This window comes from Nannobrachium achirus (assembly GCF_963921795.1).
Source record: "Nannobrachium achirus genome assembly, chromosome: 10".
NCBI classification, from domain to species: Eukaryota; Metazoa; Chordata; class Actinopteri; order Myctophiformes; family Myctophidae; genus Nannobrachium; species Nannobrachium achirus.
In genome coordinates, this window is record NC_137819.1 from 41,155,748 (window position 1) to 41,178,949 (window position 23,202).

Below are 23,202 nucleotides of genomic sequence, written 5' to 3' on the forward strand. Positions count from 1 at the left end.
TGCGCGTTCTACACACTCACTCCTCCTCTCCCACTATAAATACAGAGTGTCTTCACCTAAATACACTCAAATCTAAACGAATTCTACTGTCATCTCTAGGCTATCAATCAACTATCTAAACTCTAACTCTAACTATAAATATCCTATATTCAAATCTCAACCGAGCCACCCAACCGATCTTTTTTTTTCTTTCTTTTTTCTCCTCAGCTGGCTAGCTGGCTAGCCTGGCTTGTCGCGTCTAAAACAGCTGCAGACTTTTCTCCCTCTCTCTCTCTTGTATTTGGATTGCCTGATAACATGTATTTCAATGCAGTTTTTTGACCTTTTTTCTTCATTCACGTGAATGACCTGGTTCCCTTTGATGTTGCCCTACTGTATTAAGTCACAGGCAGCACCGGAGCACCATCAATTGTAAAACAATGAAAAGACTATAGAACGTTTATAAACGGGCTGGGCGGTAAATAGCTGGGCAAAATAGAACGTTTATAAACGGGCTGGGCGGCAGATGTGTTAAGGCATATTTGTCGTATTAGTCAGGGATCACTTTAAACAAAGCAGAATACTCAGAAACTACCAACACAACCTAATAGTGCAATGTCAAAAAAAAAAAAAAGCAGCTCAGAGAAGAAGAAACTCGGGAGCGTTTCACCGCAAGACGCACATGAGCACTCTCCCTGGAAGGGGTCAAAGTCAATACAGCAATAGTTCAGTCAGTCTAAGTTAGGAAGGAAGTCCTTTTCAATCGTCCGTTATGTGTCTCGTTGTACGGGTTAGGGTTAGGGTTAGGTTTAAGCATAGTTTTACTGAGGTTAGGGTTGGGATAAGGTTTTGGTGGTCGGACCAAAGCAAATTAAGGGTGTTCGACCTAAGGACAGACATATATAATATTTAAATGACAAAGGGATAATATGCAAACATGGACAGTCTGACAGCAGATTTTTTTTTGTCGAAATGGCTCTTCAACGGCGGCGAAACGGCCGGACAGGTTAGGTGAAAACACTCTCCTCCACGGCAAAAGTGCCACGCAAAAAGGCCAAATCCATGTAGGCGAAAAAATCATAGGCGAAAGCAGGCGAAAGCGCTGTTGACCGGTCCACTGCCAAGGTGCACGAACTGGAGCGGCGGAACAAGGCGCTGGAGAAGCAGCTCCAGCAGGCGCTGGATCAGAACGAGGAGAGCGGGGACTCCGGGGAGGACTGGAGGTTCAACCCCTCAGGGGGGCGTGTCCGCGTCGCAGGGTGCCCCCACGTGGGCGTGACCAGCACCACTCGGACAGAATAAATAGCCGTGGCACCTTGTGCTCATTGTGCTTCCCACCTTCGAGGACACAGAAGACTTCCACACAACCGGTACTTGCCTACTTCCATCTCTGATGGCTTGGAGTTGGGATTTTGCCTCTATGGTGCCGAGATGTTGCCTCGTTGCGCATTTTACGCACAGCTTTTTACGCATGGCTAAAGGACCGGTAGAAGACTACATGTGCAGCTGGACTTTGTGCCACTTCTCTGGCTCATTAATGCCGTCTTATGAGGTTAATAGAATGTTTGATGTAGTCTTTGGTCATTTGGGGGAAGTTTATAGTTTTAATTAATGTATCTAAATTGCAGAATCCTGGACTAGCTTGCTCCAGTGTAGGCTAGTATGCCTACGTTCAGGTTGTGTGAGTAGGTATAGGGGTGTACTGTAAATTCTGTAGTGTAATTGTAGCTTTCCATTGCTTGGTGTTAGCTGCACGCTGTTGTTTTCTCTGTGTGACAACAAATGTAATCAAATGTTAATCAACTCAATTGTTTTCCTTCCAGTGAGGAACTGACCTATTCTGGCAAAATGGTTAAGATTGGAATCAACGGGTGAGTTTGAATTGTGTTTTTACTTGAGTAAAGGGGCAATACCACGATATAGAAATGTTACAAGTACAAAAGTATTGGCTTCTAAATATACTCCAGTAATATATATAAAATGAATCATTATGCAGAAAGTCCTATTTCACAATCATATTAATTATTGGACTGTACTATTAATGCATTAAATAACAGCTGGCACATTTGGGTGATACAAGTGAGGTTGGTTTTAGTTAACATGTGTGCTGCTGGGTAGCACAAACGTATAAACTTTAAACGTATATATAACCATAGTTTATCAGCAAATGTATGTTTTGTATTATCATTCGAAATCTACAACATAATAGTAGTAACTAAAGCTGCTAAACAGTGAAGTAAAGTATTTGCCTTCTGGTGGACTAGAAGTAGACCTACTGTATAATTGTTGTGATCTATTTAAATAACCGCATTAAAGCAAATGTACCAACTTAATAAGTACAGTAGTAGTATGTGAGTAAATGTAATTTAGTCACTTACCACTGCATTGCTCTTATGTATCTTGAACTTTGTAGTGTGATGTCCGGGTAAACAACAATGATAGACTTCGACTTCCCTTCCCTGTGTCAACACTGACGCCATAAATTAAGCATTGCTGCTTTATCGAGACTGCCTCGAAATCGCGTTATTTGGAATTGCACACAGGGCGTACAGGGCGCATATCAGTTATTTTGATCTGACACATGCCTGAACGGATTGTTAAATTACTAAAACTATATTAATTCTCTGTTGATGGGATTAGCCAATTATTTATATTAATCCTTACACCCCTAAAAATAATGTTGTAGGTGTTCTGCTTTTAATTTGATAACAAAGCTGCTGTGTTTTCTATTAGCCTATAATTGTTTTTACCCCTGTGCTTATCTGTGCACTTGACCTTTACATATACATATAGAACAGGTCTCTTATTTTAGTGCAGGGTGGGCGTGTCACTGGGCACTGCTGTAAACGGACACATGGCACCACTGGGTACATACCATACCATACCATAACCATGTAATATGACACCGGTCTATCCTGAAGAAGGCACACACAGTTACATAACGGGTTATGCTGTGGAGCTGTGCCACACATTTTAAGTCTAGTCTAGTCATCTTGCAATGACTATAATGTAAGATAAATTAAGCTTTAATGATTCTAAGTCAGGCATGTGGATTTTGATTATGGGAATTTTGATTGAGGGATTCCCTGATGTCAATCCCTGCCTGGTCACATGCAGGTGCTTGAAGGGTCTGTGGTACAACACTATGGCCTCCTTTTGCTGTGGCAATAGTCTTATTTTTAGGTGTCAAGAGTAGCTTTGGGGTGTCTCAGTCATTTCTTCTCTCAGGGTTGCCAAGTTCAATCTGGTCCTTCTGTCTGATATGGCCCTTTTGGTGTGGTTGTACTGACACCTCTTGGGTGTAAGGAGTACTGCACCACAGTTTTAATTTGGATTTGAACAATAATATTGTCCCAAATAGAACATTGGAGTGCAGCAAGGCATAGAAAAAGACAAGTTATTAATGCATGCTGGAATACAACCCTATTCAAGTTGCACAGTTTGCATTAGGCCTATATGTAACAAACTGCTGTTCCCTTTTTGTATGATAAACATGATAAGAAATGTCACTTTGGCAGCAATTCCTCTGTAATACTGAGATGACTTTTCTCTCTAGACCCGTGTTTATTCTGGTAAATATTTGTCTGTTTCTAGTGCCCATACTCCTATCAGTGGAACCAACAATGACCATGTTAAAAAGTTATATCTTCTTTTCTTTCATGACCTAAGAGACATAACCTGACCAATGTTGTGTTTGCAATAATGAACCAAGTGAACTGATCGGTGTGCTTGCTGTGTGTTTCAGATTTGGACGTATCGGTCGCCTGGTGACCCGTGCCGCCCTCAATGGCGGTGGCAAGGTCGACATTGTGGCCATCAATGACCCATTCATTGATGTTGACTACATGGTAAGAGGAGGACCGCATGTCAACTAGAGTCAGTGGTGGGAGAAGTACTTTAGTGAAAATAGTAATAATACTACACTGAATAAAGGTACAAGTCATAAAGGACTGACTTGGAACCAACAGAGCTAAGGTACTTGAATAAAATACAAAAGGACTGGTATAAAAAAATACTTAAGGTACCAAAAGTATATGGGTCATGCATATGTTTCAAATGTTTCAAAATCCCCCAAATCATATGTACTACTGTAGCTCACATACATTACAATGCAATGAAAAGTAAAAATATGGAGATAAGAGGTTTCTGACTGAAGCTGTCTCTCTGCAGGTGTACATGTTCAAGTATGATTCCACCCACGGTGTGTGGAAGCACGGTGATGTGAGGAACGAGGACGGCCACCTGTGCATCGGCAACATGAAGATCCAGGTCTTCCACGAGTACGTCCTCCTCGTTGTCTTCATTTTGTATTTATCCCTGTGCGGTTAAGGGAACATTTAGTTTTTTATTTGCTTATTTTTCAGTGGCTCTGAATCTTTCTCATGTTCAGGGCAGTGTTAATTTTGTTGGCTAAGACTAAGACTAAACAATTTCAGAAGACTAAGAATAAGACAGGGACCCCCAAAGTGATATGTATCTGGACCCCCATCTCAAAAGCACGCCCATTGATTCATGTTGTTGAAAAATGAAAATGTATCTTACTTATAGTAACAGTACAATTACTTGTATACACTCAGGGCCAGGCATATTTCTTGCAGTGGAGTTATGTAATGTTATAAGCTATGCAATGTATATTATGTCTATGCTCTAATGAATCACCTACCCTATGTGTGTGTTATACAGGAGGAACCCCGCTGACATCCCATGGGAGAAGGCTGGAGCTTACTACGTTGTTGAGTCTACTGGTGTGTTCACAACCATCGAGAAGTGCTCTGTAAGTCTATACGTATACAGTATACCTGTTTGAGGGGGGCAAAAAAACTTTAATGCAACCTGTTGATAGCAGTGGAATATATTCAACAAAAGCCACTTTGACATCTGACAGTTTGAACCCTGGCTCTATCCAATGTAGGCTCACTTCAAGGGTGGTGCCAAGAAGGTTGTGATCTCCGCCCCCAGCGCTGATGCCCCCATGTTCGTCATGGGAGTCAACCACGACAAGTTCGACCCATCCATGACCGTTGTCAGGTAAGACTCCCCCATCTATGGTTCAAGTTTGTTTCGTGTTCAAGAGAAAAACAAAAAAAGAAGTTTATTGCGGCTTTTTTATCTTCTATATTAGTGGATATTAGACTGTGAACTATGCTCGGGTGGCACAGGGGTAAAGTATCTATCCACCCCTGGAGTCTTTTGCATAGGGGTGGCCGAGTGTCTATCTGAACACCTTTGGCCATGTTTGCTATATTGAACGGGAGGAGTAGGAAACAGGCGATAAGATACGTCGTCCCGGTGGGGGCTCCTCACTGGCAGTAGGAGGAATTAACTGGTATAACGATTGAACTGGGAGGAAAACAAATTTAAGAAGAAAAAAGTGAACTCAAGGTTTTTTTGTTCTTCTAATCTATAGCAACGCTTCCTGCACCACCAACTGCCTGGCTCCTCTGGCCAAGATCATCAACGACAACTTCGGAATCATTGAGGGACTCATGGTAAGGAACCTAGGATCTCCGCCTATAATAATGACATGCCGATAATCAGTAAGTGTGTAAGGAGGAAAATATAAATGTTTTCCATCTTCCTAACTGTCCTTCCACCTTGTGTCATGACTACCAGAGCACCGTCCATGCTGTGACTGCCACCCAGAAGACCGTTGATGGTCCCTCCGGCAAGCTGTGGAGGGATGGCCGTGGCGCTGCCCAGAACATCATCCCTGCCTCTACCGGAGCCGCCAAGGCTGTGGGCAAAGTTGTGCCCGAGCTCAACGGGTAAGATGCACTAACAGGAGGCTGATGAAGACATGCAGGCATTAGTACATACAATAGATGCGATCAAGGAAACATTTATATATATATATTCTCCTCCTGATCGGTTTTTGGCTTAACTTGTCTCTGTCTCTCATTGCCTCGCAGCAAGCTGACTGGTATGGCTTTCCGTGTCCCCACTCCCAACGTCTCTGTCGTTGACCTGACTGTCCGCCTGGAGAAGCCCGTAAGTACAGTAGCTAGTTTGGTTTACTTGAAAAATAATAAAACTCAACCACAGCTAAAGTCACAGACAGTTATGCTGGTGAGATTTTATTACGAAACGAATAGGCCTGTAATAAAGGGGATAAAGGGGTTCTAAAGAGTTCCATGTTCTGTTTTGAACAGCATTTCATTCCTGATGAGTTTAGTTATTTTCCAACGTTACCCTTTCTTAATTCACTGTACAAGCACCTGCAAGCTGTCATGGCCGAGGAGCCCGAAAAAATCCCGTTGTACGGCCCTGCCATGCCCGAGGAACCCGAGAATTTTTGAAAAAAAAAATCAAAATCAAAAAATGTAGTAGGCATGATAGCAATCGCGAAATTGCATGTTTAACCCCCATAGCAACCCCATCTTTCAAACATGGCAGCCATCTTTGTTTACATTTTAGGAAAACATAATGGCTGCTATCTCATGAATGCTTGAACGGATTTCCATTCGGATTTTTTTGTTTGAAAGCTGTGAGCAATGTAGACACACGTGGTGCATTATCTAGGCATGGGTGTGCATGATCCATGCACTATGAATTACATGGAAGTCTATGTCTAGATATGGCATATGAGAGTACGAAGGTATTGTTAAATGGCAGCAAATGAGTTAACAACAGTTAACAAAGACTCTACTCTAAACAAACATACCTATTAGCTACCTTAACATAGACCCCTACTCTAACTTAATAAATCTTTATTTTATCTCCAGGCCAAGATGGAGGACATCAAGAGGGTTGTCAAGGCCGCAGCTGATGGACCCATGCACGGAATTCTGGGATACACAGAGGACCAGGTATAAAACACACCTGTTCAAACATGCAGTCTCAAGATGTAGTGTACACATGTAGCCACTAGATGGTGACACATCTCTGGTTACTGTTGGGCCAGGACAGGAGTGGACTCCTGAGATGTGTTCAGTTTTAGATAATATGAGCTGATATTTTACATCACTTGTTGGCACAGAGTGGCCCCAGACATTTTGTTTTTTTCTTGACCACACACACACATTAAGAACACAATTTAGATAGCATGTTATTTAGACAGATGCCAGGCTGTTTAACCAGCATCCTAGTTTCTTGAGGCACGAATTCTATGTAGCCTATAATGTGATTATTTACCTTGCTGATTGTAAGTCACTCTAAATAAGAGTGTCTTCTAAATACCTAAATTGTAACCAAATTAATGAAATGATGTCATATCGGTGCCAAACACTGACCACTAATAACGCCAAAATTGAGGCCACAACGATCTTAACTGCCTTTCCCTCGTCCACCTCCTCAGGTTGTGTCCACAGACTTCAACAGCGACGTCCGCTCCTCCATCTTTGATGCCAGCGCTTGCATCGCACTGAACGAGCACTTCGTCAAGCTGGTGTCCTGGTATGTAAACGTTTACACACTCAGAGGAAGTCTGGCTAGCTGCTCTCCGCTCCTGTGGCTTTCCTACATTAACCCATATTAAGCAGCTTCTGCTCGACCTCTTTTACGCTGCTTAAATTGTTGGTCATTAACCACTTTCAAGCCGGCATCCCTGTTTTGGGCAAGAAATGCAATTTTTTGGCAAAATAGCAGATCTTCACAGCTCACAACAAATTGCGATGTGGTGCGTTGTGAACTTGTTTTCAGTATTTGCCATACGACAACATTTAGATAGCTTGAGTGGTTAATAATCAAAAGTAGGCCAAGGTGTTGCTTTTAGCTGGTGTATTGGAGCATACAATATTTTGGCAGGTCACTCTCTTGTGAGGTTTGAAGATTCACTCACTATAGTAAGTTTAATTCTGTACATCCCACAACATTTGGGGTAGCCTATATTTTAGCCTATATATTATTTGACAGAACAATAGACACAGTGGCCTGACCTAAATAACAACATATAGAGACTATAGACTATCCCAATATTACTGTAGATTTTCTGTTCGATAGAGTTTTCCTGCAACACCAGCTTACAGCGCAACGTTTCTTCTCTCCTGAACCCCTTCCTTTCACTACCTTTAGTCTTCTTGTCTCATTTGCGATACTAGTGCGGACTAGCCAGAATCGCTGGCGCTGCCCTCCACACCCTCCCGTCTAGCATCAGGGTCTGGAGCTCGGCAGTGTTGTTAGCTTCCCTGTCGCGCAGCAGTTTGTGTCTCTTTCCCTTCCTAGCTGTGCCCTGGGTTGACTCTCACAGTGTCAGTCTGATAGGGTGCCTGACGCAGTGCCCAGCCATCTACATCCTTCTCTCTCTGACATTGTCTGTGACCCGTGGGAGGCCCCTGTAGAGGTCCACGTTTCTGATGTGGTTCCACCCATATGACACCCTAGTGCCATTCGCAGCATTCATCCAGGGCCCTTTTCCAGCTGTACTAAACAATGTCCTTCCTTGTTCTTAATTCTGTCCGAGTCTATGCTAAAATCTAACCTTAAAACTAACCTCTCAAGCATTACCTGCTTCCCTGTAAATAGCTACATAAACACGACAGTAACTATTCAGGGAATTAGGCTCCTTTTACTAACTTAAACTCAGAAAAACTATGCCTGAACCTAACCTAAACCCTAACCTCACAAAAACAAAATGCCTAAGCTTAACCTTAACATCATAAAAAAAGAAAGCCTTTCTATCAGAAAGATTTTCTGTCAGAAAGTGTTTAACAAACAAACAAACAAAGGCATACCTACAGATATTCAAACCCATGATGTTAGGACCTAACATCCTCACTATAGGCCAGCAAGTTTGCTTTTCTACACAAGTCCCGCCCCAAACATCTTCATCTCTCTCCCTCTCTCACTAACTCTAGGTACGACAATGAGTACGGCTACAGCCACCGTGTGTGCGACCTCCTCTTGCACATGTACAGCAAGGAGCATTAGTAAGGACCAATTATATGAAGATATGGTTGAAAATGTGTGATGTGCTCCTGATGTGCCGCTCAATTTTATGTCTTGCAATCTGGATCACAAGAAAAAAATATAAGATTAAGGGGTCTGGGTCCGGTGCAGGCTTTTAACGGGGCTGGTAGCTGCCTGACTTGAGTTGAGCATGACTCCTGCAAGTTAACAATTAACAACTAACAATTTGGAATATTTTATTCTTATTTTATTTCATCTGGGGTGCCTGCCACAGGAAGAGGGGTAGTTGGTGCCGGAAAGTCATACTCTATTATACTATACAATTTTTTTGTTTTGTGTAGGCTAGTTGTATAGTCTTGGTTGGTTTTGGGATCATCTGAGATGACTTACTGTCTATTAACTGTCTACTAACTATGGGTTGATTGTTCCAATAATACAGGGCTGAATGAAGTGCTCTCTCCTCCTCCTCTCTCTCTCCAGCATTTTTATGTTTTAGAAACGTTTTGTACTGATTAGGTGCGTGGTCTACCTATGTTATTGTCTTTTCTAGATTGATATTCCTATGCATTGTTATATTGTTGTTGATGTACTGACATATTATCCTGCTTATTATATTGATGTATTACTTGCTTATTGTAAGTCGCTTTGGATTAAAAGCATCTGCTAAATGCCTATATTGTCTCTCTCTGTCTCTCTCTCTACCTCTAGGTACGACAACGAGTACGCGTACAGCCACCGTGTGATCGACCTGCTCCTGCACATGCAGAACAAGGAAGCCCACTAATGGACTTGTGTCATCTTTCAGTTCATCCTCATGGGAGCAACTCTTAGTTTACATTTCCTTTTTATACAATAAACTAACCTCTGTTCTGTTCCATCTGTGGACTAATCATAGGTATATTACCTATCTACACAATTATTACAGTTTTTCCATCACTGAACTGTATTGCCTAATGGATGGTTTTTACTATCAATAAAACTCCTCCATTTGAACCATATTGTATCTGCCTTTCACTCTGGATTTGTGTGACTGAAAGTGGGGTATGATGTAGTCGAGTAGTGTAAGTGTAAGAAATGAACATTATTCAGTGGTGAGGGTTTGCATTTTATGCATCATCAGTTTAAACATTATAATAAAAATAAATAATCTGTACATTGAAACTATACAAACTAGGATGGTCAAGACCCAGACACTGAAAATCATAGCCTAGTAGTCTACTACAGTAGCCTATATCACCCCAATGATAGAAATACTTATTTCCTCTTTTCCAACGGGAAAAGCCTTATGAGTCGCATATTAAAGTGACTCACTAGGCACAGTGAGTCAAGTTTGTGACATAATGCAATTGAAAGTTCTTGATATGAGCTTAATGCCATAATGGCTGGATTATATAGGGCATAGCAGTGGGCGTGGTTTTCTAAAATCAAAGGTTTTATGGTCATTATTCACTATAGGATCCTGGGTGGCTTGATTCTAGAAAAATTAATGGACGATTTTCTTTAGTGAAACAACCAGAGAATGCCCACACTGCTATGCTTGTTGTCTTAACAATCTTGGCGAATTGCACACTTAATTAAATAGAAACAATATTGCAGTAGGCCTACATGATGAAAATGCATATTTTAACACAACAACAAAAAACTGCAGCCTGAGCCATGTTTGGTTTATGAACTTGTGTAGGCCTATTGCACAGTGGTGTAAAGTAACTAAGTAAATTTACTTAAGTAAATTACTTAAGTTACAATCTTGAGGTATTTGTACTTTACTTGATGTCCATTGTCCAATGTCCAATTTCCAATACTTTATATAATATTACTTTTAGTCAAGTACATTTCGAAATCCGGACTTTTACTTGTAACAGCTGAGTATTTCTACATGGCAGTATTGATACTTTTACTACTTTTGCCACCACTGGTATTGCGTCTCTCAGCAGTCAGCACTCCACCCTCCCTCTCACCATAAAGACTTTCCTCTGCGCTTATATCCCAACCCCTACGGTAGCCAAACGCCGCAGTCATTCTCTTGTTTATGTGTGCTCTGCTGTGCAGGCAGACTGTTGACTGCAGTCTAGTTCTCTCCACTCCTCTCCTATCCTCTAGGACATAGTTTAGTACTGTAGCTGGATTTACAGCTGCTGTTAGATACAGTACGTTATTTAAACATCGTTGTAGCCTGTCTATTCCGATAGCACTGTTTTCTAAGCCCACCGCCCCATCACACCGCAGGTGCGCCGCAGTCCAGGTTTTCATCGGAGGAGGAGGAGGACGTCACGCAGGCTTGCGTAGCCTTTCTTCTTTATTATTATATTATTATTATTTTTTAACCTGATAGACTGCATTAGGAATCAAAAGAAGTGTTCATGCCGGATTTCGAGCATTTCAGATTTTCTTACTCTAGCATGAATCCGTTACTGGGGGAGAGCGCCCCCTACCTGGCCCAGCACCAGATAACGGGCCCGGCGGACCCCGGCTCTGCGGACCCCGGCTCCTTCCTGGGCGAGAACGCCGGCTTCGGAGCCGCCGACGGCGGCTTCTCCGGCCTGGACCTGGGCTCCCTGCCGCCGTCGGGCCTCGCCTCCTACCTGCACCTGAACAACCCGTTCACAGCCCACCGCTCCCCGGCGCCTCCCCCACCGGCCGCCATGGCCCTGCGCAACGACCTGGGCTCCAACATCAGCGTCCTGAAGACTCTCAACCTGCGCTTCCGCTGCTTCCTGGCCAAGGTACAGCGGTGTAATTTGTGTAAAGCAGGGATCGTCAACGTTTTCAGGCCAAGGACCCCTTAGTTGAGAGAGAGTCAGAGAGATGAAGCAGACCCGGGAGGTGACGCGATGGACCAGAGCTAGGACCCCCACAACCTGTTCATAGATTCCATATAGTTTCATTGTTTGACAGCACAATCATCAGTGTATTTTGGATTCATGTCAATTTGTGTTTTCAGATAATTAATCACTTGAACTGTCAATACTAACTTACTAACTTGACCTTTCACTCTGTAGTCTACTTACTTAGTCTGCACTTTTCCCCCTCTACACCAAAGCTCTTTGCCAAAAATAGCAGATCTACAAGCTCACAACGCCTCTGCAGCGCGAGGCATTGTGAGCTTGTAGATCTGCTCTTTTTGACTAAAGCTCTCAGAATATGGACACTAGGGTCCAAGTGGTTAAAATAAAAAAAGGAGAAAAAAGTTTCTATCACTCAAAGATTTGGAGGACGCCCTGTAGTAACTCTCAAGACCCCTGGGGTAAAGTACATGGTAAAGTAGCTAACTAAGTACATTTACTCAAGTAGGCCTACTGTCTGTACTTAGAAACAATCTTGCAGTGCTTTGACTTCTACTCTACACTACATCTCAGAGGCACAGCACATATTGTAGGCCTACTTTTACTCCACTACAATTATTTGAAAACTTGAGTTAGTTGTTACTTTGTAGATTGTGATTATTACTAGGCTATAAACATACATTAACCACTTCAGCCCTATATACATTTCGGCCATTTTTAAATGGCCGATCTACAACCTCACAATGCGTCTTGATGCGAGGCATTGTGAGCTTGTAGATCTGCTTTTTTCAAAAGATCTTTATACATTTGAAAACTTTAAATGGGACATCGTTCAAGTACAATTTGATGACAATACTTTTGTAGTATTTCTATGTTGCAGTATTGATACTTTTACTTCAGTAAAACATTTGGCTACTTTTTCCACCACTGCCAAGGTGCACGAACTGGAGCGGCGGAACAAGGCGCTTGAGAAGCAGCTCCAGCAGGCACTGGATCAGAACGAGGAGAGCGGGGAGGTTCACCCCAAAAGGTCTACCCGAGATGTGGGTGTCCAGACCGGCTTCGTGGGGACCATCCCGGTCAGGCCCGGCTCCATCGCGCTCCAGAACGCCAACAACAACCCCTACCTGTCCGGGGGAGGCCACCTCCTCCTCTCCCCGACCCTCACCCCCTCGCTGGGCTTCGATCCCAACCGGACGTCGCTGCTCGCCAACAATTTGAACCCCACCACCACCACGATCGCGACGGATTCGAACTCCAACCCGTGCAGTTACTCGGTCAGCCCCGCGCTCACCCCGACCGACCCGAGCAGAACATTCTCCACCTACACTGGCGGCTCCACCAACAACATCAACGAGAAGTATGTCAGCGCCGGCACTGGGATGTCCACCGCCAACAACCCTCCCCCGCGGTTCCTACCCGGGAACATCTGGTCCTACAACCACACCCGGAGGGGCATCACAGGGAGGGAGACACGTGTAACGGGCCCCGGGGTGTCCTGGAATCAACCGGACGGGGTAGGGGTGCAGATTGACACCATAACACCGGAGATAAGGGCCCTGTACAACGTCCTGGCCAAAGTGAAGAGGGAGAGAGACGAGTACAAGAGAAGGTAAGATTAAGATATATATTAACTCATTCTGTGCCGATCCCGAACTAGTTCGGCTTTATTTCAATCCAATACAATTTTTTTTTTATTAATTCACTTACCCCGAGCTGCTTGTAGAGTCGTGGGTGGTCCTGGCTCGCTAGCCGCTAGCCAGCTAGCCATTCTACTCTGTCCGACGATATATTCCATTAAAAATGGTTTAAAATACATTTTTGAGCTCCCCAATGTTCACCCGATGTTCGGCGCCGCTTCCGATGAGTACACGAGTGTGCCGATCCCGAAGTAGTCCGGCTTTTTTTAATTAAATGAATAAAATGATAAGAGGCCTTCTGAAGCCTGGCCTGATTTTTCTAGCTACTAGCCGAAAGCTAGCAACCTCCCGGCCGGCCGTCATTTGCGAAAGCAATCGCCAATCTCCGCCTAATCCAATGAAAGACCACATCTTTGAAGGCTTATATCTCTGGATTGTGTCTTTAGGGAAGTGGCGCGAGGTTTATTTACGGCGAAATCGCCCAAAAATGATCTTTTAGATGACAAAATGGGAATAGCCATTCTGTTAGCATTATCATCCGGGACATTTCCATGACGTGCATGAACGTGCACACGTGAGGTCCTGGAAGGTGAGGTCCTGGAAGCTAAAGCGCTCGCCTATGAGAGATGCGCTGGCATTCTATGGCCCCTAGAGGGCGCTGGCACTCAATGAGTTAAGAATAACTCTCAAACTGTTACTGGAGTTCTTTGAAAGGGTTCCAGGGGGTCCCTGTAGCCAAATGGTTGATAACTAGGAACCAAGTGGACCCGTATGCTTATGGGGCTGTAACTAGTGTTCAAATGGAACCGAATAGACCCTTACAGGTCTATTTGGCTCCATTTGTACACTCTCAGTGTTTTGGTGGCAGGGGTTCTCAAAGTGGGGTCGGTCCTTGAGTGGGTGCCAGGGGGTCCCCAGATAAATGAGTTATTTTAACAACACCTGAATAAGATAATGAAATGAGCTCATAAAAAGCACAGCTCACTTCACTCTGGGTGTGATTTTTGTCTTTATTTGGGACATGAATCACAGTATCATGCAGACAAGCATAGCAACAATTATATATACATATATATATATATACCGGTACATATATATATATATATATATATATATATATATATATATATATATATATATATATATATATATATATACATATTACTTTGGGTCAATATCTTGCAGCACTGCCACCTAATGATATTGTTTGCTGCATCAGGCCTACCACAAGAATTATATGATTTAGGCTGTATTTAATCAATAAGGTTTCATCTGACCACCTGATGAATTATTACATTCTCGATAGCCTTTATGCTGTACGTATACTGCACATAAGTAGTGGTACACAAGCGGCCATGGTATATGGTGATAGGCTGTATCATCACAGCTCTACTGTAGAACGTGTTGCTTGTAGATCTGCTATTTTTGGATTTGAATCTTGGATTTGACATAATGAGGTATCCACCTGACGATATAGGCTATACTGTATAGCTTAGTGCAGTTTGTTATCATGATTATACAACAGTGAACTTCAATGCATATCAACGGGGAATTCCAGTTGGATGTCATAACATTCTCCCTCTTATTCCATACATAGTACAGTACTTGCCAATGACAATGCAATTCTGTAGTTTCACCATCATTGAACAATGAGCATGTGTCACTGCTGCTCGAACATATTTTCTGCTATTTCTGGTACATGAGTTAATGCAGATGTAAGTCAAACAATGACACCAGTTGTCGAGGCGGTGTCAGAGAGACAGGCCAGCGGTGTATTGGACAGGACAGTTTGACTCATGGCGGTGGTGTATATAATATATCCATCTACAGTGTGCAGACTCATATTACAGGTGTGTTGTGAAAAGTGAGCAGCCGACCACAGCAGGGCAGGCCCCACACTCAACCTCTCGTTTATACTGTGAATATTAATATACAGGATATGTCTGGATTCCCTTGTTTTCTATCCGCTGAAGCTGAAGCTGCATGGGGTTTCAGAACAAGTCAGGGAATAGGGATATGTGAGCAACTAGGTTTACTGCCTTAAAGGATGACTTCACTTCACCTTTTTTCAACCTATCTTTGTATACACTATACAGTAATCAGTACAGTTAATTAGTACTCCTCACTAATGCTCATTAGTGTGGTTGCCTATAAGGCAATCAGCCTATTGTTCTTGTCCAGCTTAGAGTAACCTTTTTCTGTAACCTTTTCTGTAACCCCAAAACCACAAAAGTCCATTGAGTTGAATGGACTTGTGGATATTGGAAATTGTTCTTCGTTCATAAAACAATTGCCATAGTGAGCTTTAGGTGTGGACCAATTCAGATAGGTTGAACATGGGTGAAGTCGTCCTTTAAACACCTATTTTATTTGTCATCATACAATGGTGTCACAAAGGCGGAACGTGTCCCAATGCATCTTGTTGCGAGCTTGTAGATAGACTATTCTTTTTATATTTTTGACAATCAATAATGAAAGAGTACGCCCGCACACTGCCAAACTGTATGGTACAGAATACACCCGCACACTGCACGGTACAGGAGCACATTTATCGAGCAGCAACGTTTCAGTCACTGATCACCTTCTTCAAACACAATACAGCTGTCTGACAGAGTTACTTATGTACAAACATGTGGGTCATGATCAAAGAGGTGACAGCTTGTGATGATGATCAATATGGTGACATCATTATTAAAGACACAAGCACCTCAGAAAACAAATTCATCATTAAAATATGAAGAGATCTTTGGCTAAAATGACAAGCCCCAAACTAGAGATGCCACATTTAAATTGGTTAATGCTGACTCTCTCTGACACAAACACTTACATCACCCTGATCATGTTACCTAATAGCTCATTTCCAATTAAAAGTACATGGCTAGGCTGTGAAGCAGTCTCTGTGGGATCATAGAGAGTAGCATGATAGCATCCTGTGGGTATACCCTAGATTGCCTGCTACCAACTAAACCTTCCTATTATCAGGGGAGTGTATTGCCCACCCTCCTGTTATATATTAAATAATAATTAAGTTAACTGTTATTTTATTTTTTTACTTAACTGCATTTGGCTCTAATGCTCATAATAAAATGGTACCATTTATGTCTATTCACTCTCTGTCTCAGAGGAGGACTGTGGACATTTCATATCTCCATATACAGTACATGGATCTCCATAATATACCAGGGGTCTCCATGGGTAACTGGTCCGATATACATCACTGGCCAGATGGCATGTCGCCCTGAGGTGTCTTACTAGTATGTTATTCTAACCACTGTTTCCAAGGCTCTGTCCACGGCCTAAAAACAAGAACTAAACGGAATTAAATGATGTGAATCGATCTAGCTTCTTAATGCCATGAATTCAATGACAACGTGGAGCGAGTGAAGGCCTCACTGCCCACTGCTTCTTTCACTGAGGACAGCACTGACTGTGCAAAGAGCCAACTCAGCCAAGCAACTGGCTGGTGATCAAGCATTCCCCCAATGATTAAAGGTGACGAGGCAAAGTAGTGCCTCTAGTCTGCACCATAGACTGTAGAAAAATATGGACGAAGCGAAGCCATTGGTTTCTATGCAGCGCAAATGGCCCTTTCTACCCCTTGGAATGGGTGTCGCCATCATAGAATTGTAAAGGCATCAGAGATGCTATTGGCTGCCAACAGTCACGTGCAACGCAGGGATACATGGGAGAATGTGGTCGGAGCCTCCCGAAATACAGCACACGAAGAAGAACACAGCCGGCTGGTATTAGTTTAGTTGGCCACGCCCCCCCCCCCCCCCCCCCCCCCCCCGCAACTTTATCATTTATTTTAAAATACATTGGACCACATTTCGACAAAACGAATATGATGGTGATTGAAAGGCAATTTTTAACTAGCGATAGGAACCATACAGTATTGATGAAAATGTTAATTAAGGTTAGAAAACGAAAGGGGGAAAATGAATGGGTTCCAATGGAGGGCAATTCTTTTTGCGATCGGCCTGGGGGGAAAACAGCGCAACTAGCGGCCAATCATAGGAAGTTTTAGTTCCGTATTGGAGTCATTTTAAATCGGCAGAACTATGCCCCTGGTCTGCACCAACTTACCTAGCTGCAGTCGCTATCCAAGGTGCTGAAGTTGATGTACACAATGGTGCAGTCGCTGTCCATGGTGCTGAAGCTATTCCTTATGCTGGCTTCTCTACACCAAATGTTTTCAAAGTGGGGTCTGGGGACTCCCAGGGGTCCTTTACTCCTAAATGTGTTAATCACTTGACACTCTCATGCTTTGAGCTTGTTTATCTGCTATTTTTGAACATTTTGGAAAATGTTTGGAAGATTTAGATCTGTTTTCGATTTTCGAGTCTCTGGCAAAAAACAGTTTCAGATGGGGGTCTGCGGCCAAATATCAATTTGGGGGTCCTTGACACAAACGGGAAAAAAAAAATCTGTGGTGCGCATTTTCGTGTGTGTGTGTGTGTGTGTGTGTGTGTGTGTGTGTGTGTGTGTGTGTGTGTGTGTGTGTGTGTGTGTGTGTGTGTGTGTGTGTGTGTGTGTGTGTGTGTGTGTGTGTGTGTGCGTGGCCGTTTGGGTGTGTAGCAGTTCATTTCAGGTGTGTGTGTGTGTGTGTGTGTGTGTGTGTGTGTGTGTGTGTGTGTGTGAGAGAGAGAGAGTGACTCAACAGCGCCACTTGGTCACACGGACAAAGTCACTCAGACAGTGTCACCACCGCTCAAAAAAGGTTGGCAACCACTTCTCTAGACAGACTCAAAAATGTAGCGAAAATAGACGATCTACAAGCTTACAATGCGTGGTGAGCCTATAGTGTAGATCGTCTATTTTAGTAATTTTTTACAATCTTTGAAAAACATTTGACAATTTGTGTGTGTTTTTTAAATAACATAACATACCGAACATAGGGAGGTGCGTGGGTTTTATTGATATTTTACCAATGCAATGGATCATCAAGAGCTTGTGACTAACTAATAACTACATTTATGTTGGGGATGCAGGGTTTCCATTCAACAGCGATGTAATGCCTCACGGTAACTGTTGATTTTAGTTTGTTATAGTTTTGTCAAATCGTGACATTCAGCAACAACACATGTTTTTCTACTTCTTCTTTTGAACCATTCATCCAGGGAGTGATTTTTTGCTGATCATGCACGGTTTTCAGCACTGTCTTGATTCATGCATTTATGTACAGCCACACCTGTGGGCCGTCACCTTACAACCACTGCCTGAGGCCAAGCCATCTATAGAGCAGGATCTGTCTCCACAGCCTTGGCAAATGCAGTATGAGCAGTCCACACAACTAGCATCAATGCAGTGTTATAGTGTACTTTTGTCGGCTTGATTCAAACCCTCCAAACAAGTCAATAAAACCCACTGATGCATCTTGAGATTTGTCTTAGGTGAAAGAAAACATTGTCCCAAGCTTGAATTTTAGTTTGCATAATTTACTGAGTGGTCCGACATGAGAGCATACAAACAAATTACCCTCTTCCTGGTCATTGTTCTTGGCTGACGCTGGTAAAAAAATATATATATATTTTAAAAAAAAAAGATTGCCCACCCAGATGCCCTTGACTATCACCCAGGCCTACATACAGCAATTTCACCACCTTGCTAAAATAATGTCCTACGTCATTTTTTGAGGTAAATAATTATATTTTTTTGCCAAAATCAGCTCTTCATGACACTGGCCACTTCTGGTAAATCTCCTATATCCTTATTGAATAGGATCATGCTGTTCCCAACCCAGGAGTATAAAGGCAATGTCAAGGTTTTGACATACTCTATGCCATTTTATGTTGCCTAATAAGTTACAAAGACAATGTAACTTAGGCAAAGAAAAGTGACTCCAGACATGTCTGGAGAAAGTCACTTACTCCATTAATAATTGGGCTTAAGTCAGGTTTACAATTGCTTAAGAAATCAAAACACAAATTGGCTTAAGTCATTTAATCCTCTTATGTTACATAAGAGGATTGCTCAAGGACACCGGGTGGAGCCAGGGTATGAACTGCAAACCATCCAATTCCAAGCTCCTGAGGCACTGGAGCTTTTCTTTTCTGGAATGCAGCTTTTAAGCCCAGAAATATTGTCCAAATTCGATGTTATGATGATATCCCATCTCATATCACAACATCGATGTAATATCCATACACACAGAAAGCTTACTGGAACTGAAATTGGTTCTTTTGAGTGATGCTACAGAAGAAACAATTTTGGATCCAGAAAAATCCTAAGAACCATTTATTTGAATGGCTCTACAGTATAAAGAACAGTTACCAGTTAAATCCTAAGGGGTCCACTTTTCCTTCTACACAAACTCTTTGTCAAAAATACCTACAGTATGTCTGAAATTGGGATGCTAGTGGTTAAAGAAGAACCCATTCTGGACGGGTACACATTAAAGTGTATTACCCCCTCAGGTCGGGAACACATTAAAGTGTATGTATTACAGTATGTACAGTATGTAGTACAGTCATTTTTGAAAACATATTTTAAGTTTTTCAGATTTTTTTCTATGAAAGCCAAAGGTGTAAGCTATCAAATAGTTTTGGAATTTTGTTTCTAACTGCTACAGAGGCTGAGTAATACGTTTTCCAGAAAAACAGTGGGTAATTTTCAAATCGGACTTAGATCTTGTGGAACCATTCGTCTTTAGTAGGGGTGGTTCTTTGTGGATCTTCATTTAAAGAAACATTGTTTTTCTGTGCCATACTGTAGTGTACATACTACATAGATGATCTCTGCATGTAAGCTAAAACAAAACAAAAAAGTGAATCTCTAAGTTACTCAAAATTAATGTTGCTCTTGTGAAGCACTGTTTCAATTTTCTCTTTTGCAAAAGGAGACCGTAGAAGACCACTACCACACTTGTTGACATGCCCACAAGCAGCCACTACACTATGTCAAATACAGGCATTTCTTTCCAGAATTCTTTCCTGCATAGTGCAGCATCTCCACTGAACACTGACCGCATTGGGATTTGTGCAGCTTCGATCACAAGTAACTTGCTGTCGATGGCTAAAGATCGGACAGGGAGGTCACACCGTTATTAGACAGCTATGTCTTCTTGAAGAGAGAGGGAGTGCCAATTATTGCATCTTTTGAACTGAAGAGAGAGAGAGACCTTGTACTGGGTTAATCACCTTAATTTCCAATTTAGGCATTTATTAGACTCTTAATCCAGAGCATCTAATAAACAAGGTAAATCCGAGGTAATACATCAAATGCATAGAAATAGTAATCTAGGATCATAGGTAAGCCAAAACCCTATCACCAGTCTAAACAGTATAATATGAAAAATAAATGATCTGTTTATCAAAAAAATAAATGTAGAAACTATAGGATGCCAGGTCAACAACTGAACCTGGCATTTGTCTAAATAACATGCAACATCTAAATTACATTTTAGCCTTTGCAAGCCTGCAAGGTCGTCAAGGCTAGGGCAAGTGCTACTGCAAGTATTCGTTAACTCTTCACTACTTTCATTAAAAAAGAGAAAATAGCAGATCTACACACTCACAATGCTTTGCACCTTGTCTATTTCTGCTGTTTGTCGTACAACAGGGTTAGGGTTAGGACTTTGAGTAAGTGGTTAATGTCTCCACCCGCAAAGCAGACAGCAAGAATAGAGAAATGATGACACATCCTTGTGCTGGCTTTGAGCGTCATCCTCTGCAGGCCATCCCTTAAGACTTAATTCAATATGAAGTGCAAACACGCCGGGGCTGCCAATACAAAGCACTTAAGTCTTTGGCCTGTGTGTGTAGTTCTGCATGTAGTGCTGGCTTAACAGCATCATGGATCGGATGGTTAATCGAGCCTTCCTGAATCTCTCGATATAGATTTGGAAACTAAGCAGGGATGGAAGTTAAAGGACAACTTAACCCATTTTTAATCTTCATATAATTGGTCCTCACTAATGTTCATAATAATATGGCACCATTTTTGTCTACTCACTTTGTGTGTCAGAGGAGGGCTGTGGGTAGTTCAGAAACCTGCCTTCTGAACGGTCCACAGCACTCTTCCGAGACACAGACTGAGTAGACAAAAATGGTACCATATTCTCATGAGGACCAATATAGTGAGGACCAATTACATGAAGACAGGTTGAAAATGGGTGAAGTCATCCTTTAAGAGGAGCCACCCTCATTGTTTATCTCTCCCTCTTCCCCCTGCACAACAGTTCAGCCTAAAAGTCAAAAAACTAATTTCATTAGTCTGGTTGCGACCGTCAGGTTGCAGTTACTATCAAAACCTCCACCGGCTGTCAGTCAGTCCGTCAGTCCGTCACGTCACATCACATCACATCACATCACATCACATCACATCACATCACATCACATCACATCACATCACACTTTTGCCCTACTCAATATCTCCGCAACCGTTGCCCCTATCCATGCCAAACTTTGCACACAAACTTTGCCTGCCAATCCACAACCTCCACCCCTCCAAGGGACCCCCGGAGCTCCAGGGACCCCCAGGCCCAGGGACCCCTGGCGCCGCCGGCAAAAAGTGCATAAATGACCAAATGACCACCCCAACGGGGCTACTCACGAGGAATTCCCGGGGACCACCAACTCCTGGTGCGAAGTGGAGGAACCCCGCCACTGCAGCCCACATAAAATGCCGTAACTCGGGCTAGGAGCAACCGGGAGAGACGGTGCCGCCACCCAGGGGGTCCCTGGGGGCCCAGCCACCGCCGGGGCCAGCCCGCGGATCCCTGCGCCACTGGGAAAATAATATGGGAAAATAGTCAAAAATAGCCAATCATACATGTGACCTGACGTTCGCTTATCTCCCAATTAGGGAGTCTTACTGGTTGTTATAGGCAACACACTATTGTATTTGTCCGAGACCTTTTTGCCAGCAAAGTGAACCTGTGTTTTGGAAACATTTTTAGTGATGTTATCCAGGTTGTAAGGCTGAATATCATGTACAAAGTAATGTCCAATCAGACACTTTTTTTGATTGAAGAGTTTTTCAAGTACAGTTTTATGACAGCACAAATCACTGGTACAAGGTCAACTAAAAGGAGATCCTTGTAAGCTTTACGGCAGTAGTGCCCAAAAGGTAGAGGTGATCTACCAGTAGATCACCAAGGGTGTGCATGTAGACCACATGACATGCCTCTAAAATATATATAATTAAAATATAAAAAGAATATGTCAATATGACATCAAGAAGGGCCTGTCAGCTCCCTTCATGGCTTCTAAAGTAGGCAAATCTCCAATGCAATACTTTGTTCAAGAGTCACCTCAGTAGCATTACAAAGAACCCCAAAAACTACGACTTCCATACAGAATGGGATGAAGACATTTCCCCCAGTATTTCCCATTTATTTCCCCCTTACAGTAAATGTGTTTGTCTAAAATGTAACGCCAGTGCTGCTATTCCAAAGCCCCCCTCAGGCCCTCAGCTAAAACATTTTGGATGGGTAGATCATGTTGAGCAAGTCATTTTAAAAGTAGATCTCACGTCAAAAAAGTGTGGGCACCCCTGCTTTATGGCTTATATACACAGGAACCACTTTATGTATCTCATATAACATTGAAAGACAGATGGATAGAACATAGTACTTTACATAGGATAACATCAATTACAAAAGCAGAAAATGGGGAGAAAATGGGGGGTGGAAACATGGGGGCTTAGCTTTACAAGTCTCGAGACTTTTCAGACCAATTTTGAAGGAGGCTAGGGATTTGCACTCCTTTAAGGCTTGCGGAAGGGCGTTCCACATGTTGGTGGTATAGCTGGAGAACGAACTAGAGCCTTTTATAGTTTTAAATCTAGGTTGAACATGATTATTGGAGCTGCCACTGGTGTTGTGATCGTGGACATCCTTGACCTTTAGGAAGTAGTTTGTCAGGTACATGGTTATCTTGGAGGTGTAGTGTATCTTGTACACCAGGCCCATTGCAAGATGCTGTACTCTGTCAGCTACTTTGAGCCACCCCACG

At 42.7% G+C, this 23,202-nt stretch overlaps 2 protein-coding genes across 2 annotated transcripts in view; both read left to right on the forward strand.

Moving 5' to 3' along the window:
* Window positions 1-1,827: 1,827 nt before the first annotated feature.
* LOC308293053 (glyceraldehyde-3-phosphate dehydrogenase-like) lies at window positions 1,828-9,607 on the forward strand (the record flags this gene model as incomplete). Its single annotated transcript, XM_080735483.1, has 11 exons — window positions 1,828-1,850; window positions 3,725-3,827; window positions 4,150-4,259; window positions 4,663-4,753; window positions 4,892-5,007; window positions 5,387-5,468; window positions 5,593-5,744; window positions 5,889-5,967; window positions 6,702-6,785; window positions 7,274-7,371; window positions 9,532-9,607. The coding sequence occupies 11 exons, from the start codon at window positions 1,828-1,830 to the stop codon at window positions 9,605-9,607; spliced, it is 1,014 nt and encodes a 337-aa protein (XP_080591609.1).
* A 1,576-nt stretch (window positions 9,608-11,183) lies between these two features.
* The window catches only part of iffo1a (intermediate filament family orphan 1a), a gene marked incomplete at both ends in the record, with an annotated part of 31,638 nt that continues 19,619 nt past the window's right edge, over window positions 11,184-23,202 (forward strand). Inside the window, 2 exons of the mRNA XM_080734547.1 lie at window positions 11,184-11,546; window positions 12,542-13,218. Coding sequence (XP_080590673.1) covers window positions 11,184-11,546; window positions 12,542-13,218 — 1,040 coding nt within the window. The remainder of the gene's footprint in view (window positions 11,547-12,541; window positions 13,219-23,202) is intronic.